At 42.2% G+C, this 20,015-nt stretch overlaps 2 protein-coding genes across 21 annotated transcripts in view; one reads left to right on the top strand and one right to left on the bottom strand.

Moving 5' to 3' along the window:
* The window catches only part of MCF2L2 (MCF.2 cell line derived transforming sequence-like 2), a 224,644-nt gene that overhangs the window by 65,915 nt on the left and 138,714 nt on the right, over nt 1-20,015 (bottom strand). The window lies entirely within an intron of this gene.
* Nucleotides 1,194-20,015, top strand: part of B3GNT5 (UDP-GlcNAc:betaGal beta-1,3-N-acetylglucosaminyltransferase 5) — a 64,158-nt gene continuing 45,336 nt past the window's right edge. For 2 of the 17 annotated variants that reach the window (XR_004476033.2, XR_004476035.2), the window contains exons 1-2: nt 1,199-1,568; nt 5,472-5,577. Coding sequence is in view for 11 of the 17 variants with exons in the window: in XM_033403121.2 (XP_033259012.1) it covers nt 15,759-16,904 (1,146 nt within the window). In the remaining 6 variants the exon portion in view is untranslated. The other 15 variants (XM_033403118.2, XM_049709937.1, XM_033403119.2 and 12 more) reach the window with 15 other exon arrangements.

The following is a 20,015-nucleotide window of genomic DNA, read 5'->3' on the forward strand; positions in this document are numbered from 1 at the left end:
TTGTCTATCTCCATACAGGCTGATGTAAATATGTGATTTTTATATGTATTTATCAATGTTTGTTTCAGTTTGTATTTTTTGTGGGTACAGTCCTATGTGTTCGAGCATGCGGAATACACACATGCTGACACCTGCACCTATGTGGGTTCAGTTCCAGATGACGCAACAGGAATATAATGGCAACTGAACATTTGCACATAAATACAACATACACGATACCTGGGGGTAGGGGGAATGTCTGTGGGTTTACTTACCAGCAGGGTTTTAATTTGCATAGGGAAAGGGAGTTGCACTGCACTAACAATAAATTAGCTTATTTATGGGTCACTGTCAGTGATTCCCTTACAAATCACATTACCTAAATATTTCTATCTGTGGTCTGACATGCCACGTGGTCTGAGTTGATAATAGCAGTACTGAGCCATGCTCTCTACAGTCAATATATGAAAGAAAATAACTGCATGGTTGAAAATATGCTAAGGAGCTTAAAGAAAGCAATTACAAAACCTCTTAAGGGGCTTCCCTGGTGGTGCAGTGGTTGAGAGTCCACCTGCCGATGCACGGGACACGGGTCCGTGCCCCAGTCCGGGAAGATCCCACATGCCGTGGAGAGGCTGGGCCCGTGAGCCATGGCCGCTGACCCTGCGCGTCCGGAGCCTGTGCTCCGCAACAGGAGAGGCCAAAACAGTGAGAGGTCCGCGTACCGTAAAAAAAAAAAAACACCAATAACAAAACCTCTTAAAAATCTAGTTAGAAATAACATGTACAATGTTGTATTTACAGTTTCAAACTGACTCAGTAATCTACTTTTAAGTCATTACCTGTCATTCCTTTTACAATAACAAATCCAAAGCTTTTATTTTACTGAAGTAACGGGTTAAGCTTTTGTTTTCTCTCATGTTCTCAAATATATACAATTACAAAGTCGTTCAAAATATCACCTCTGTTAAATGATATTTGTTCTATGAGGAGGATGCTAGAACAATATTTGGAGAACAAAAAACTAAACCCATAAAGGATTTATTTATAATCTCTTCCATTCAGTGGAAATTTATGTTCTCCTGATTTTGTCTATTACATGTATTAAGTATTTTGAATGGGGAAAACACCTCAAAGAGGACATTCATGCGGATCCTAGCTCACAGTTGATGATCTGACTACATGATCTCAAATAACTAAAGAGGTGTGGAGAAGCACTTCCTGGAGTTGCCATGCACCGACAGGAATAGACTCAGGCGGGACCCATCACCTTCCCCAACACGCAGGGGTGGCGTCAAAGGTCAGGCCAGACTGGGCTTCGTCAGTGACGCCAAGAGGGGCAGGAAACGCGGCACGCTGGCCGCGCCCCCGCCCTCCGCTGGGAGCCCCTGATTGGGTCCCCCGCAATCTGCCCTCTGCAGCCCGCTCCCCTCCGGGGAGGCGAGCCCAGCCGAGAGCCGGCTGCCCAGCCCCTGACCAAGATTTTAAACGGGCAAGTTTTGTTCCGGAGACCCCCATGACTTTAGCTTCGCTGCCAGGAGGAGAGCCGACCTGCGATTTGGGAGTTTGAGGAGCTGGTCTTGAACTTGGTGAGTTTTGCTTTAAGCTCTCTTTGAAATTAAGTTGGGATTGAAGGTGGGGCGGGGTGAGTCTCTCCCCACCGTCCCACTGCATTCTTAAAACGAACCGCTGTAGCGAAGCTGTATGCTGCAGATTAGAGTTTCCTTCTTTTGTCACTGAGGCCCCCAGAAGCTCGAGGCGTAAGTGGTGTGACAAGAGATCTTTTAAAGTCTAGCCTGCCCTTAGACCTCTTGCTCTGAAAAGGAAAATAAGGTGCTCAGAGAACTGCAACTCAGTCAAAACTTATCTCCCGCGGATGAGTAAACCTTTGCATGTTCTGAACGAATGGATCGCCTGTCTAACAAATTTTACCTCCTAATGCAAACTGTACGGAGACCAGTTGTTTCATATGGAATTAATATATGTGATCAATCGTACCATTTAAAAAAATGCTCTGCATCCCACCGCATCCTAGCAGGGGCCCAGGCCCCTGGTGGGTGGAAATGTAGTCTTCTCTTCCGGATCACTAAATGTGGTAAGTTCTAGCCCGCTCGGCGGGGATAAATCTCAACTCCCCGCCTGGTTTGTTCTTTGTGAGGGGAGACTGACTCCCTCGGTCCACAGCGGAGGGCTCCGGACCGCCCGGCCTCCGCCCCGCCCCTGCCCGGCCTGGCCGCCTTGCCGCGCCGCGCCTCTCCGCAGGAGCAATTCCCGGGCTGCAGGACCGGAGACTCGGAGTCTGTTCCGCCTCCTCGGTGAGGTTTCCAGGGCCGAGAGGGGAAGAGAGTCGCGAGGAGGTGAAGGCACGCGCGTTCGCACGGTGGCTCAGGTTGGAATGCGCGCTGGGGCCGGGGAGGCACGGCTGAAGCAGACACTGGTCCGGAGCGCGCCCGGCCCGGCGTCGGGAAGCTGGGGCCGCCCTACCCGCCGCGGGTCAGGGCTGCCCGCAGCCCGAGAGCGCGGTGGGGAAGGAGGCGCGTTCCCTCTCCGGAGCGCCTTTGTTTGCTCGGGCCTGCGGGCGGGCGTTTAGCGACCGTGACCCTGGGCCGAGCCTCCGCCCAGGTGCAGCAGGTAGGCTGGGGGGCCCGGAGCTCCGGCGGGGTGAACTGTCCCGGCGCCGGGCGGGGTTCCCTTTCCTCGGAGCTTCCGCGAGGCGACCGCTTCGCCGCGATGCCGAAACCGTCCGGAGCCGGGAGGAGAACACCGAGCCCTAAGGGCCTCCGTTCCGGCTGGTGGCCCCCAACCTTGCAGCCACACCTAGGCTGCAGGGGTGAATTCGGGTAGAAATCCTGTGTCGTGTTGGGAGTTGGGAAACCGCCAGACTAGGGAAGCTTTCGGTGAGTTACTGGCTGGGGAAATGGAGACAAGGAAGTAAGGCAGGCGGGGAAACTAGAAAAAGAGACCTCTTTCTAAGTGGGGAGGTCTTTGCCACGCTTTCCTTTGACTCTGCTGAATTTTATTTTGCATCCTGAAGTGACAGAGTCAATTGCTTACTCAGATACCACTTACGTAGGTCCAGAGTAGGAACTTTTCATCCGACTCTGACTACACACCTTATATTTTTCTTTCCCAGTGTTGGTTTTCATAGTTTATGGGTCATGTTAAAGGGACACCAAAGTTGTAATCGCTCCGTGGCTGGTGGTGGCTTGGAGCTAATATTTAGGGTAATTCTCTGATGCAAGTACATCCATTAGAACTGGATTTGTTCCTCTGTGCCTTTATTTTGGGAAACTTTGCCTGGTCCCTATGGGGGAAGGGAGAAGGGTGTGAGAAGCTGAAACTGACCCAGAAAAGGATGATTGAAGGTAGTTGTATTCAGTGGTGGCGCTGAAAGGATCCCATCCTGAACTTTCTGAAAGGGGGATTGGTGATTAGCACCTGAGGTTTTAACTTTCTCAAAAGAAACTTATGGTAGATTTTATATCCTGTGACAGGGCGGGGGAGAGGGGGGAGCTGCTTTTTGGAGTCAACTCTTTTTTTTTTAAAGAAGATAAATTCAATACCTGAAATGTTTCCATTAAATACTTAAAATGATTCTCCCCTTTCCCTCTCCTTCTCTCTCTCCCATCCCCTCTCCCACAGGCACTCTCCTTGAGTGTTTACTGAGCACACTCTGAGGAAGAGGGTGACTCAGTCTGACTAATCTCAGCCCTCCAGGTGCTCACCGTGACACCTGAAGATGGGAATGAGTGTTGTGACAGGGAGAGTTCAAGCTGAAGCTCAGAGAGGCTGTTTCTGAGGAAGTGAGAAATGAGGGATGTTTAGGAGGCATAGATGATATTGCACACAAATGCTTTGACCACACACACATACACACACCCAAGCACAAACACAAACCATCAGAAGGTGGAGAAGAGTTTTCAACATAAAGTGCAGGCTTTAGCAAGAAAAAATGTCACATTATATTTCATTAAAATAGAGATCAAATTTCCCTTTTATAAAAGACTGATTCAAATGAGATTGTAAGAAAAGGAAATAACTTTCAAATTCTCAAATATAGAACAGCTTGAATAATAACTCATGGGTTTTGAAATGGGTCATCTTTTAAAATGGGTCACTTTGGCTAGAATCATTGTACTCGGTGACTTTCAAATAGTCAAGGTAGAGTTCTTTCTGAGGACCAACTGCACTAGAGTCTACATAACAGAACATGGGATGTGGTAGAAAGAAACTGGGAAAAATTCAGAAGGAAATGATTTCTTCTCAAAGTAACAAAATGTATCCTGTCTTTTTGGAATGTTATATATACTCAACTGAATAAATCTTAGCTTTGCATTTTATGGCACATTATACCTTTTTGGGAATATTTCCACAGCCATTATTTTATTCCATTGTGGAATAATCTTGTGAGGAGATGTATACATTGTATCTATGTTCCAGAAATTGAGGAACAGCAAATTATTACAAGAGCCCTGCTATTAGATATAGAATCTCTGCCAGCAGAGATTTAGCCAGAACAGTGTAAATCTAGAATATTTGTCTTACAGTTTGCATATATAAAAGAGATATAAGAATTCATATTTAAAGATAAGCAACTTGATCAGGTGAGATGTAAACTTTGAATAAACAGAAGTGATTTCTTTTTGCATTTTAATGCTAGACATTCAGAGGCTGGCTTTGACCAGTAACTTATTTATCTTCCATAGTGAACGTTTTAACACTAGAAGCCAGTTTTTTTTTTTTTTTTTTTAAACAGAAAGGAATGTTCTACCAAGTCTGCAGGCAATAAGCCCCCTAAATTCCAAGTTCAGAGCACTATTACCCAGCTTAAGATTCCCTGAAATTTCATTATTTTGTCTCTTTTATTCCTTTTCTACAACTCTTTTGACAACGTTTTGGTTGTGCTCTAAGCAAAGTAAGTTAAAAAGATGACTCCACTTAGGTTTCCCTCTCCATAATTTACAGGGCCTTACTTTTGGCTGTGTCCTTTGAAATGTATTTTTAAGTGCTTGTGGGAACAATATTGTTCTTTCCTGTAAAGCATAATGGAAGACCATGTTCAGTCAATTAGGAATGATACCTCTGTTCTCAGTCACAACAGTATTTGAGATGTATTAGTGGCCCTTAGCAATCAGATCAGTATTTCAAAAAACTCATATTCAATAAATATTTTTGAGAAGAATATAAAGAGTATAGCTCATCACTTTGAAAGGAAAATAACCCATAAAGAATATCGGCCATCTATTAACTAAACCATCATGGTAAAGATGCATCAGCAATTTCTAGAGAAAGGAAATTAGCATACATCAAACCCCTGATCTGGACCACATTCTGTCAATAAATCTTCTCAAATGATCCTCAGAAAACACTGTTGGTACAAGGTTTAGAGACAAATCAAGCTCATGTGATTAGTAAATGGAAGCTGCAGGATATAAATTACTTTTGTTCACATTCTAAAACTCTTGATTTTTCTACTCTCTTGACCCCATCAGGTCCAGATTCAAGGTTGCACCGGAACATTTTCTTACTCTGTTAGGGGATCTACACTGGAAACATCTCTGAAGCCCTCTCAGCATCCTGTCTGTGGCCTGCTACACAGTATGTGATAAATTAATATTTGTTGAATGAATTAAATGTAGGTATTACCTACTTTTAGGGCTGTGCAGCATAATGCCTGGGATAGGACAGGTGCTTAAATGGTAGTTAACTTATAATAAATGTTGATCAGCTGAGACAGAAATGTGTTATAAATATCTCTTATGTTTTAGACCTTCATTTTTTATACTCTGAACCCACAATCAAATGTGTCCAGAATGGGACATATGAACTGCCATTGGACAACAAGCTAATGTGCATAGCTTATATAACAGGTTTATACCAGGTTATATTGTCACCCTATTTTGAAATCACTATTTTTCATATCATAATTTGACCTCAGCTGTGTACGACTCCTCTCCTTTTATCTCATCCAATACTTATTCATTGAATACTTGCTTAAAACATCCTCTCTGAGTCCTACATGTTTTACTCTCTTCTCCTTCCCTCCTTCTTACTTTTTTCTTTACCCCCTTCTACCACTTTGAATCTCCACCCTTAAATTCCCCAATCTTCCTTGTGCAGGAAAGACTTTATGTACCCAAAGGACCCAGACTTACATGGTCACTTTTGCCCATTGTCTAGTGCTACTGAGATCAAGAAAAGGAAGGAGGGAAACTTGAGATGGAAGGTTAGGAAAAGGGTATGTTACAAAGAAAATAAGAACAAGCTCTGGTGAAGTGCAGGTGGTAGCAAAACATAAATGACTCCAAACTTTAGACAGTGAAGCAAATCTTTTGCCTTGGGTTGCTTCTCTTGGTTCTGCCCTACCTGCTTCCCTGTCCTCCCATCCTTCTGGGAGCTCCAGGAAGAGCAGCTGTGCCAGTGCCAGAAAAGGCAGGTGAGGAGCTCAGGGACAGGGCTGTAACTGATCAGGTGCTTCTGAGCTGCCACAGGGTCTGGAATTTATGGAGGTTACATGGTTAATCCCATGTCTCAGTGCCTCAGTTTATTCTTCTGCAAAATGGGGAGATGATTTCTCCCTCATAGGTTGTTGTGAGACTTAAAGAGTTACTATATATGTAAAGCATTCTGAACAGAGCCTGGTGCACAGTAAACACACCAAGTTAGTAACTGTTGCTAGACTGGGCATAAGGAGAAGTTGGTTCCTTAAGTAGGCAAGAACAAAACTGTTAAGAATTGTATTTAAAGAGCAAGCAGCCCTGTCAACCCAAACAAATATGCCTCAAGAATGAATACAGAAGGCCAAGCTTAGAAAAGCAAGTGCTTGACCTCTCTGAGACCCTCTTTATAGTTCAGCTTTTTTGTTTGTTTCAAATTCTGTATAATCAAACTGGTTACTGGGAAATTTCAGCAACTTTTAATATAATTCCTCTGAAATATAATATATTCTATAATCCCTCTGTCACCAGTTTCCTTAGTGCTTATCTTTACTTAGAGGCTGTCTTTACTTGTTTGGTCATGTTGTATTTCCCTGTCTTTATTTTTCTATAACCAGCAAACAGAAATCTACACCCATGTTAAACTTATAAAGAAACATATAACTTAGTTTACATAAGTGGGGAGCAATACATTTTATAACCAGCTTTTCCCACTGTCCCATATCCATGCTTGCAGAGTTGAAATTTAAAGTCTTTGGACTAACACTGGATCAAGAACTAACTCTAAAAATGTATTCTTTGTGGAGGGATAACAATTCCAAATGGCTTGTAATCTTTGCCCATGGCTTGAGATAAGTTTCATAGCTAGTCACAGCCACAAAACACCTAAAGACAGCTGTTGAGTGGAATTTGTCCTTTTTTACAGCCTTATATTGGAAATTTGATTAAAGAATAAAATATAATTGAGAGACTATCTAATTTTTCCCACTTAAAATGTGAGTTGTAAATTCACATTTCAGGTTACTTCCTTCCTTCTTGAGCAAACAGAAGGGGAAATAGTGCTAAACAGTAACCAGTTGTGTTTCTCAGCACCAATTACTACAACTAATTTACTAAGAAAAAAATCTATGAAGATCAAATTATAGCCTTTCCAGTAAATTCAGGGCTTTTTATTCCTGATTTCTTTAACATGGCAGTTTGGCTCCTGAGGATTGATTCTAGCTATATTTAATAGGGAATAGATGATCAGAACAAGCCAGGAAAAAAAATACTTGGAATGTAGAACAAAATGCAACATAAAGATGGGAGAGAAAATGTTGTCTTTCTTTCCTTTGAGTTATGCGTGGAAAGGAACCAAAAATTGTCTCACATGGGACTTTAAGTCATGAAAGCTTAAGCATAAAAGTATCAAGTATTGAGACTTTTTAAAAAAATCTGTGACTTACTGGAGGAGCATCATTAGTCTATAGTCATACTTTTATCACTTTAATATTTTGTGCCCCAAACGACTGCCTCACTTGCCTCTACCTTGCCCTCCCCTGACAGTGGTCAGTGTGCTTTATAGAGGGAACGGAGAGGGCTGGCCAGCCTGGGGAATTCCCGAAGAGGAAGCACATGTGGGATGAGATGGTGAGAATGTGTGTGATGTCTTTTCCTTTCTCTATGAGGCAGGAGGGGAAGTCATCAGCTAAGAGGAGCAGGACAGGCCTTGGGAGAGGGGGAATGATGTAGCATGGCTGGTGAAGAGCCTGGGAGAGGGAGAAGGTCCAGGACAAGTGGAGGACGGCCACACAGCCTTGAGTACTCTGCCCACAGCTGGATATCGCCACTTGTGGTGATGCTGTCTGCCTGGTGCGTTATGTTTCTCCAGCAGCCCGCAGGTGTTGTAGAGAAGACAGGAATGACCCAAGGTCTGGGGTTGCTGGGGTGGAAGGCCAGGAGCCAGGGAGAGGAGGGCAAAGGTGCCAGGTGATCCTGCATCTGCGACAGGGAGGCAGGTAGAAGAAAGGTCAGGAGATGGCTGGCTGGACCCGGGGTGTTAGGGGGCAGGTAGGGGGTGCAGAGGATTCCAGATGAATATTTAGAGGTTGTGGCTGAAGAGAGAGTGGACTGGAATTTGAAATTTCAGAAGAAATGCAGTTCTAAGTGAAGCCACATAAATGACTTTCTTGCTGGTAAGTTGTCTTGAGTGTGTGGGAAGTAACGTGAACAAAATGGCGCCTACACCATAAAACAAGGGCTCCTTAGGCTTCTGAGTGTTGTATGTCTACTGGGTAAGACGTAGAAATGTAGTTTCCCCAAGATTGGATGTTGTTCATGTATCACAATGATGGCCAGAAACGGTGGTCAAGAAACAAAGGAGTGGACACAAAAATATATGCATTTTTGAATTCAAACCCACTGGTTTCTCTAGTTAACATTACTCAGCCTTCAGGTCTAGATTCAGTGCCGCTTGTCCTCCTGGAAGATGCCTTCCCTAACTCCACCCAACCCCACCTTGAGAGCCCCCTGCGCTCCCAGCACAGCTCTCACTGCTCCACGTCTGTCTTCCCACTCGAGCGCCAGGACTAGCCTTTACATCCTGCCTTCCGACTGTCTCCATCTTAATTTTCTTTGTTACCCCATCTTAATTTTCTGACGGACCAGCCCTTTAAGCTAGTTCCTGTTTTTTCTTACTCCTCCCCCTTCTCCTTCCCCAGAGTTTACTGTTCCAGGCCTCTGCTCAGCTCCCCCACTGGAGAGCTCCCCCATGTTCACAGCCTCCATCGTCTTTACACGCAGGGTGCCCACCGGACCTTCAGTCCTGTCTGCCTCCAGGCTCAGATTACCTACTGGACTTCTCTACCTGCTGTCTCTCCAACATCTCAGTCAACGCAGCCTAAAGCCAAACATGTCCCCTCCTCACTCCTAACTCAGGAGACCAGAGTTCCCTCTTTTGTCAGGAATGCTTGAAAGTAGGTTTCTCTCCTCTCCTTTACTCCTTTCCTTGTCACTCATCACATACCACTGGGGTTTTGTTTTTCTTGAGAGGGTCTTCTTTATTCCTTCCTTCCCTCCCCACTTCTACCATCCTAGACTAGACCCTCCTTTCGTCATTCTGCTTCAGTACGAGGCCCTGATATAACCAGTGTCCGATCTCCAGGCATCCTGCATCCATCCTGCATACCGCTGCCAGATTTTTGCATAAAGTTTAATAAATATTGACAAGGGAGTTATCACTAAAAACAAAAAGGGAAACTTCTGGGACTTGCTGCCCTGGGCACTCACTGGCTTCTCTGCCTTATTTTCAAGGTTCTCCATAAGTACACCCCAACCTCCTGCTTTCAAACACATGCCTGTTTCTCAAGGATTTGCCATATTTTGTTTTCCTTTCTTGCCTGAAACAGACTGCTTGTCCTTCTGCAGCCACCTAAATCCTGTTCATCCTCAGGCCCTTCTGATCCAACTGTCACTGATCTCTACTCCTGGGGACACTCCTATTGTGCCTGGAGTTGGTATGACCCAGATTAGTGCCAACACACTGTCTGTACCTTACTGTGACATCCCCGTTGCTGTCTGGGGGAACTGTGTTTTCACATGGGCACCATGAGTCTTGTCTCAACTAGATTGTAGGTGCTTTCAGAGCAGAAACCAGAAAATACGACTTCATGACTCCCACTGTGCCTGGGATATTTCCATAGCAAATACTCACACACTTATAGGATTAATTGAAACACTGGACACTGAGGTTGTTTAACTTGAACTTAAAATGCCGACCTCATCATCTTGATTAAAATGTCAAAATTTACAGCAGATTTTGCGTAATATTTTAGGATCACAAAAGTAGACTCAACAAAGAAATGGGTTGACAGCAGGAGTGAAGTAGAAAAAAATCAGGGTTCATTAGTGCCTCTAGATGCACTAATTATTTTTGTTTTTGTTCTTTTTTTGTTTTTTTTTTGCGGTACGCGGGCCTCTCACAGCTGTGGCCTCTCCCGCCACGGAGCACAGGCTCCGGACACGCAGGCTCAGCGGCCATGGCTCACGGGCCCAGCCGCTCTGCGGCACGTGGGATCCTCCCGGACCGGGGCACGAACCCGCGTCCCCTGCATCGGCAGACGGACTCCCAACCACCGCGCCACCAGGGAAGCCCTGTTTTTGTTCTTTTTAATCAGAAAAGTTTAAAGAGCTCTCTCGTGAAGAAATATTCTTGAGTGGCTGAGGGGCACAGCTCCTAGACTGAGAAGTATTTGGGGTGGGGTCTGCTACCTTCTTTTCTGATGTTCCTACTCAACTTCTGTTCTTATTCTTCTGACTACTTCTATCAGGAAAGAGAATACTAAGAATATCTGTTCCTTCTCAATCCAGATAGAAGCAAACCCAAGTTATATTCCAAATATTTGCATATTTTCCTCTAACCAGCTCTTTGTCCTGTTCTCTCAGCAGGCTCTGAAGTCATCTGTAATTTTTATATCCCCTCCATAACAATACTTTGATCCTTGCCCCCAGCTTGCAGATTAAGTCACCACAGCAGAGTGCAGTGAGGAGTGCCCGAGGTTATACAATAAATCTGGCCCCAAACCAGGTAGCCTTGGTTCCAACCTGTTGATTGCTCACCCAGCCGCACTGCAGGCACAAAGGAAGCTGCACCCACAGCATTCTGTTGTGGATGGTTGCTGAGTTCACAATCATTATTGGGATCGCTTTGTTTCCTGTTAGGACTAGCATTTTCTTTCTCCAGGTCAGGGAGGCCTGTGGGCTTCTCTATAGCCCCCAACCCAGCACTTTGAATACAGAAGCTAGAGGATGTGCTTTAGAGAAGCTTTATGGCTGTGTGAACCAGACGGTGGGCCTTGATTGCCTGTGTGTGGTCTCCATCAGCAAAGCCAGGGCTGGGGCAATGTTATTTAGTTGTAACAAATGAATTTAGACCATGGAGGTGTTTTTGCTTTTGGTTGGAAAAGTCCGGGCTAGTGACTAAGTTCACTTTGGAGGAGTTGGGGTGTTCTTTTGCTATAAGAGAAGCTGGGTCCTCTAAAAGAGCCGTTTACCATTCCTAGGTCTTCCCCTCATCACATCAACACTATCAGGGAGACTTGGTTATGACGGACGTAAACAGTGGCTCCAACAATTCAAGCAGCTGCAGGTGGAGAAACCGTGTCTTAGAACTTCACACACTGTGCTGAGCCTGAAGAAGTAGCATGGCTTGTTGGCTTTGTGACAAGTTCTTTTTCATTTTTAAGAAAACAGTTGTGACTCTTAGAGGCCAACTGGGAACAATTGAAGAAATGTAGGAAAATGAGGGAAATACATACATGGCGGGGTAGGGAGGGGACAAAACCAATGTTATGGGCTGGTTTCTTGGCTGTAGTAGCAATGTTAGCAGCAACATTCCACCCGGGTGAGTAATAGACCCCATTCATGGGAGAGAGACTAGGGCCTCTGTGAGCGCAGTGTGCGAGTGGGTGCTGGCGGAGTTGGGCTGGTGGGCTGACTGTCTAGCAAGAAGCTCTGGGTTGTAAACAACTGTGAATAGGTGCAAAGCAAGCTGCCCTTGGAACATACTACTGAGTGCAGCTGCTCAGAAATGGGAAGCTAGTTTTGCCTGTGGTTCCAAGGGTTACTCTCCTCTTTGTTTCTTTCCCAGAATCTCTTGGAATAGAAACAGCAGATTAGTTTCAATTGAGAATTTTCTTAGAATTCTTAAACACTTACGCTGTCTTAAAATCTGCTGTTAGGGATTCCCTGTTACTTCGCATTAAGCCTCCAGTTCCTTCAGTATGTGTCGTGGAAGAAGTAGAAGGGGGTTTTGGCCTTCAGAGGTGGACCTTATCTAAGTGAGCACTGTTAAGACGGAGGGGAAGTGCCCCACTCCCCCCAAGCCAGTGAAAGTGATTGTGCAAAGTGTAGGCAGATGCCATCATCAGAAATGGATGCTCCCTGCTGTCCTTCACCTACCCTAGAGCATTCGGTCCGCCATGACCAGCCAAACTAAGGGGGAAATTACCAACATTGATCTAGCCCTTAGAATAGTATTCCTCACCTTTTTTGACAGTAAAGCACAATAAAAATGCATGTTACTTTACAACCCTAAAGGTATATACACACAACACTTAAAGTTTCACAAAACAATACTTACACTTACTACTTTCAATGCACTCTGCCATTCTCTATTCTGTTCTTCCTTTTTCTTTTCTCTCTTTCTTTCTTTCTTTTTTTTTTTTTAAAGCTGTTTGTGGCTTCCTAAGTGGTGCTAGCAGTTTAAAAATCTCTACCCTTGGGGATAAGATGCCTGTGCTGATTATCTCTAGACAGAGTCTCACTGAGGCTTTGTTCTAATCTCCTGTCCTCCTTGGACTTTTCGCATGCTTGGCTTTTGCAGTTATCACCCTCATGTGGAGTAATCCTGGGGGGATGTGAAAGGCCTGAAGTCAAGAAGGAATTCCCACAGCCCAGGTTAGGCCGGTACTGCCTGGTGCTCTCAGTGTGTGCAACTGGTTTTTTATCAGGGGCAAAGGGTAGGGGACTTGAGGATGAGGTCTTTGGGCACAAAAGCAAAGCCCTTGCCCCGGGGCTTGTGATGTGGGCTCAGCTACTCCGCCAGCCTGGACATCCTGGAATCTGCGTTGTCCTTTCCCTGTCAGTCTGTTGAAAGCCCAGGAGACTGATGTGTCAAGCCCGAGGGGAGAGCCTGCTTCTCCAGGCAAAAGGTTGCATCTTAACTGTGGTAAGCACTGGGGACAGAATCCTCGAGGAAGGGTGGTGCTGTCTCCTAGTGGTAGGAGGAAAGAGAGGACACGTGGCAGGCAGTGGTGGCAGGGGCCTCATCTGAGGTGGTACCTGGCTGGGCATCCTGACCCCAGTTCTTCCCAAGTGACCAGCTGCTTGAGTGACAGGTGGCTCCACCCCCAGCATGGTTCTTTGCACCAGCGTTCAGAGAACGCCTACTAGGTATCAGGCACTGACATGGATGCTGAGGTAGGTTATCTACAACAAGGCATCTATCTCGTGCCTTGGGTCAGAGTTCACAGTGTAACTGGGCGGAGGCAGTTAAGTAAAAAATCTCAGTACAAGAAGATGGATGTAAGAAGGTGTTGTGGCTACAATAGCCAGGAAGGACATGGAAGCAACCTAACTGTCCATCAATAGATGAGTGGATAAAGGAGATGTTGTACATGTATACAATGGAATATTACTCAGCCATAAAAAAGAATGAAATAATGCCGTTTGCAGCAACATGGACGGACCTAGAGATTGTCATCCTGAGTGAAGTAAGTCAGACAGAGGAAGACAAATATCATATAATATCACTTACATGTGGAATCTAAAAATATGGTACAAATGAACTTACTTACAAAACAGAAATGGAGTCACAGATGCAGAAAACAAACTTATGGTTAGCAGGGGGGAAAAGGGGGGGAGGGATAAATTGGGAGATTGGGATTGACATATGCACACTACTATATATAAAATACATAACTAATAAGAACCCTCTGTATAGCACAGGGAACTCTTACTCAATACTCTGTAATGGCCTATATGGGAAAAGAATCTAAAAGAGTGGATATATGTGTATGTATAACTGACTCATTGCTGTACAGCAGAAACTAACATAACATTGTAAATCAACTATACTCCAATAAAATTTTTTGAAAAAAAAGAGAAAAAAAGAAGGTGTTATGGCAGTACAGGTAAGAGCAGGGGGCCCAATTCAGACTTCCCAGAGGCAGATGCCTCTACTAGTTAGGACTAGTAGACTTCCTTTAGCAAGGGGAGTGGGGCTAACAGGCCACAGGACTGCTGGTGCAAAGGCTGGTGTGTGTGAAATAGCAAGGGTGTCTGAGCTTTCAGCCAATAATTTGGTATTGTCAACTAGTGGAGAGCATCTGAAGGGGTTTCAAGAGCTCAGGTAGTCTCATGGTTAGATCTGAGTTTTAGAAAGGTCACTCTGTGGGGAGGATGGGTTGGCCAGAGATCTTTCAGTCAGCTGTACTGGTCTGGCTGAGAAGTGAAGATGACATGAAAGGGTGAAGAGAGGTTTAGAAGAAGCAATTCACAGGATTAAATAATTAGATACAGAAGAGGAAGGAAAGGAGGACTTTCAGATTTCTGGCACAGACACATGAAGTGTAGTCAGACACAAAGAAAAAATGGAAACAGATTTTAGGGGAGAAGACAGTAGAAATGGCATTTGAGTACCCCCATGTGCAGGTAATTATTATCTATCTACCTTCCTCTATCTATACCTCTATGTATGTTCCCATTTAATCTTCCCATTTAAGACTTCAAATTAAGCAGTGTTATTAGAATTTTTTACATTTCTGGGTTAGATGCATGATAAAGTACAACATACAGTAAGTGGCTGAGCCAGCACTGGTGTTCAAATTGCCTGACTACAAAGACAGTGCTTGTTGGTTATAATCCTGTGGCTTCCCAGTTTTGAACATGTTAAATTTGAGGTGCCTGTGGAGTTTCCAAATGGAAAAGTACAGAAAGAAGATGACTGTACAAAGGTCACTTTGGTTACAGAGAGTTTGGACTATGCTTTTGAGAAGCATATCTCAACTCCTTGATTATGAACCTTGATTTGAAAAAAAAAAAAAATCTTACTCCTATTCCTGCCTTGTCTGGGGCAAGCTTTAATGGATTTTTACTATTAGGAACTTCCTTTTCATTCAGTATTGTTCCCTGAACTATATAGCTGCTGTCATCCTGACTATATTCCAAGTCAATAGATTCATCGATACACCCATTTGAGAAATTTTAACTTTAAGTATATAAGATGATAGACATACTGGATGCTTTTTTTTTTTTTTAAGGTTGAAAAGAGAAAAGGGTCTCTGTATTCTGAATGAGAAGATGGTAGAGGGTGGTTCTTTCCCTCTCCCTGGATTCCCCTGAAAAAATAAACAGCTGTATGCCTCCCCGCAACACCAGCTGCCCCATCACCTTTTGTCCAGATCAGTCAGGTTACATATCGTTTTTAAGGAATTAAGAGTAGTCTGTTTCTTTTTGGTAACTCAGTAACCTATTCACTTCTCATTTTTTCTCTTTCTAAATCTAATAGGTTGCACTTAACTTTCACAAAAAGGAGTACACAGAATAGCTGCGTAAGGCCAATCCCGAACTTAATGAAGGATGTCAGAGTGGGAGCATTCTGATGTGCCAGTGTCCTCATCCTGCAGTGTGTTCCGTTTTCTCCCCTTTCCGAAAAAAATGGTATTAAAATATTTTGTGAAATAAGAAGCTCCTTTTACATTTTTAATGACCAACATGCACATCTGTTCTAAAGAATACAAAGTCCTATGGTCTTGAAGAAGGAAGCACCCATTTAAAACTGACCCTGAATAAAAACAGACCTGAATGGACGTCAGAATGTTTGTTAGTGGCAGGAGAGTAAAAAAATGGCAATTTATTCAGTTATTTGCCACTTGTTTTGTACTAAGCCTCATGTTCTTCTGGATACCGATCGATAACCACATCGTGAGCCACATGAAGTCCTACTCTTACAGATACCTCATAAATAGCTACGACTTTGTGAATGATAGCCTGTCTCTTAAGCGCAGCGAGGATGGGGCTCCTCGCTACCAGTACTTGATAAACCATGAGGAGAAGTGTCAAACACAAGACGTCCTGCTCTTACTGTTTGTAAAGACTGCTCCTGAAAACTACAATCGCCGTTCTGCCATTAGGAAAACATGGGGCAATGAGAAGTATGTTCGCTCTGAACTTAACGCCAACATTAAAACTCTGTTTGTCTTAGGAACACCTTCTGACCCACTGACAAGAGAAAGACTTCAGAGAAGACTGGTTTGGGAAGATCAGATGTACAACGATATAATTCAGCAAGGCTTTGCTGATTCTTTCTATAATCTTACTCTTAAATTTCTTCTGCAGTTCAGTTGGGCAAATAGCTTTTGTCCACATGCCAAATTCCTTATGACTGCTGATGATGACATATTTATTCACATGCCAAATCTTATTGAATACCTTCAGAGTTTAGAACGAATTGGTGTTCAAGACTTTTGGATTGGTCGTGTTCATCGTGGTGCCCCTCCCGTCAGAGACAAAAGCAGCAAATACTATGTCTCCTATGAAATGTACCAGTGGCCGGCTTACCCTGACTATACTGCAGGAGCCGCCTACGTGATCTCTGGTGATGTAGCCGCCAAAGTCTATGAGGCATCACAGACACTTAACTCTAGTCTTTACATAGACGATGTGTTCATGGGCCTCTGTGCCAATAAAATAGGGATAGTACCACAATACCATGTGTTTTTCTCCGGGGAAGGTAAAACTCCTTATCATCCCTGCATCTATGAAAAAATGATGACATCTCATGGACATGTAGAAGACCTTCAGGACCTTTGGAAGGATGCCACAGACCCAAGAGTAAAAATGATTTCAAAAGGTTTCTTTGGTCAATTATACTGCAGAATAATTAAGATAGTCCTCCTTTGCAAACTGACCTGTGAGGATACGTATCCATGTAGGGCTGCCTTTGCCTAATAGTACTTGAATGTTGTATGTTTTCACTGTCACTGAGCCAGACGTGGATGAAAAAACCTTTAAATGTTTGTCTGTACCATAAGTGAAATGAATATGAAGAACAAAGAAATATTTTGAAAGCCCTGTCTATCAGAATGTTTCTTTGATTCTAGAAGCCCTTCAATATAACTTATCTACTTCATTGCCTAAATTCATATCAAGGAATTTATATTTAGACAAGGTTTATGGAAACAAAACTAAAGGGAATTTCAAGTTCACAGTACCACGTGTATATTAGAGGTGTAGAGAAGTTATTAAGGTGCCTAGGTGTTAGAATAACTGCTTTTGGAAAATACCAAGTAAGTGTATAGTACAACATTTCAAAGAAATGGATATATTGTTAGACCAGGTATACAAGTTTATTTTGATTAAAGAGCACTTGATGGAGTTGGTGGAGGCAGGAGAGGATTGGCCTAGAAGAAAGTACATGAATCTGGTAAAAGAAAGTTTCCTCTTCTTCAGAGGAGATTTAGGAAAATGTACACAATTTCTTTATAAACTGTCAAATCACTTACTGTCACATCCATGTAGCTATTTTACCTGGATACTGTTGGAGTCATTTTAAATATATTCATATCTTTTTTTCAAAGTTTAATGTGAAATTTGAGAAGTCATTAGTTCTGCCCTAACTAGTACTTTATTATGGTTCTTTTTGATTATTAGAAAATGACACAAAACATGGACAGTGTCTTACTCATGGGGTCCTTCTCTAGAGAGAAATCATTGTTAATTCAAATAAGCTGATTTTAATTTAATGAATTTTTCAACTGGTTTTTAAATATTCAATATGGGTCTGTTTTTAAGGCAGCTATTTGAATGTAAGTTTACATAGAGGAATATAATAATGAAGAATTCAAAAGGAAAGATAGAACATTAAAAGCCTCTTTTCTCCATAATTTATAAAATAAAAGTTTTAGTGTCTAAATTGTATTGATTACTAAAATTAGCCTACCCCTCTCCAACAGGGTCTCATAAACCACAGACTTTGTTCTGAGTTCAGCTTTTAAAATTGAGAGTATTAAACATCAAATCGAAGCTGTAGTATTTAAAAAAAATCTACTCTTTCATCACAACAACTGTCAGAGGTTATCTTCAACTTATAAATATTTCCAACTTCAAAGTAGAATGAAAGTGATAGAAAAGTCACCAGAATGAGATTTAAAGCATTTGTAAAGCTGTAGGTTTCTTGTAATCAAAGAAATGTGGCTGAGATCCAATAGCGCATTACATTTATTTTACAGAGCAGGATAAAAATGTGGCTATGATGCAAACAACCTCCCCTCACTACAGAAAGAACTAGGTGATGTCTGTTATTAGGGGGATTATATGAAAGCCAAAATAGTGACTTCAGCAAAAGCAGTCGAACTGATTATAAACCCTTTGTCTGCAGAGGCTCCTGTTAGGGAAAACTAAGATGTATCACTTAGTAAGATGTCTGAAACATGCAAAAAAACTAAAAAAGAATTCTCAGTATACACAACTGGATGATGATATGTATAATTTGTTGCAGGTAGCTTCTCAATGTTTACAGAAATTTTTTGTTAATTTTTTTCTATTTTGAAAATTGAAGCTTGTTTACATTGATTGCTCAGATAATTTAAAATTTTTAACTCATGTCAAAACTATGGTATCAAACATTCTAGTTTTTAGTTACTTTCAGAGTAGGTTCAGGGTTTTTAGATCATTACAGTTTTAATTTTCTGACCAATTTAAAAAACTGTAGAGAACAAAAGCGTATTTTGACAAACCAGGTTTATAATTAATTTTTATTAGTTGATTCTTTAATAACCATTTGCCTTTTGGCCATATATATGCCCTGTGTATCTATACTTGTAACTGTTTAAATTTGCCATTGGTTGAAAACATCAGTGTCTCTCTGGCCATCAAAATGATCTTGTTTACAGCAATACTTTTGTGAAACAGTTATTTATTTGTGAAAGAGCTCCCCTCAATTGTGTTCATCTTTTTATTTTTGCTTAAAATAGAATGAAACAGTTAAATATGAAGGAAATATGAAGGTACTTCCTTTTTTTAATAAGAAGGAAATTGCTAGACTCTTCCTTCATCAGATTTAAAGTACTGAGAAGATTAATTGTAAATAAAGGATTCCAACCTTTTAAAAAGGAAGGAAAAAACTTTTTGGTGCTCCAGTGCAAGGCTGTCTTTTAAAAATCATCAGTAAAGGGAAAATAAACTCTTAGCCTGGATGGTCAATTGACAGTTATACACAGTGTTATTGCTAAAAACTTTTTACCTCTTGGTTGGTTTGCGTCTTTTTTCCATATTATTAATTTTATACCAAAATGTTAAATATTTATATTATTTGAATTTTGCTTATATGGCAAAATAGAGGGTTTTTAAAAATAAATCTATGATTTCCAATAAACAACTTGAAAATTGTCAACAGATGTGTATTTTCGCAAAGGTTTTTAAACTCGTGTGTGAACACCATTTGTTTATATAATCAACTAGTTCTGTTTAATGTCAGAGAGGTCTGTAGTACATGATCGTAATCCTATTTCCTGTTCAGACTTGCTGCTGTGCCCATGATAGAGGATTATTGTGTCCTCTGCATTGTGGAGCCATCTAAAATGCTTCTTTTGTTTGTTGAAAGATTTATGCTGGAATGTCTAGGTGAGGGAATTCTTCTTTCCTAATAGATTGTTCAGGAAAAGATGAAATAAGAACCTATCTATAGCCATAGTACCTTAAGACATCATTTGAAAGGTCATATTTTCCTTTTATTTGATATCATTAGCTATTCAACAGTTGATTCAAATTTAGCCCTAGTCTCTTAACGTTATGAATATTCTTAGGCCTGCTCTGCAGTATTTGGTATTTCAGTATATCTGTACATAGTATGTGCTCATCTGCTTTTCACCTGATTCTGGCTTGATTCTTAGCATAGTACATGGTGTGATTCAATCTATATATTTTTTAAAACTTGGAAGCATCTGAATTATTTGGTTGTAGTAGAACTTTTACTTGCATGGCATGGCTGGGGTGTTTGTAGTTGGGACTAAAATGATGATGACTCAGAAGAGTTAAGTTGACCTATTTTGGGGACTTTAA

The sequence above is a fragment of the Orcinus orca genome, chromosome 5 (assembly GCF_937001465.1).
Source record: "Orcinus orca chromosome 5, mOrcOrc1.1, whole genome shotgun sequence".
NCBI classification, from domain to species: domain Eukaryota; kingdom Metazoa; phylum Chordata; class Mammalia; order Artiodactyla; family Delphinidae; genus Orcinus; species Orcinus orca.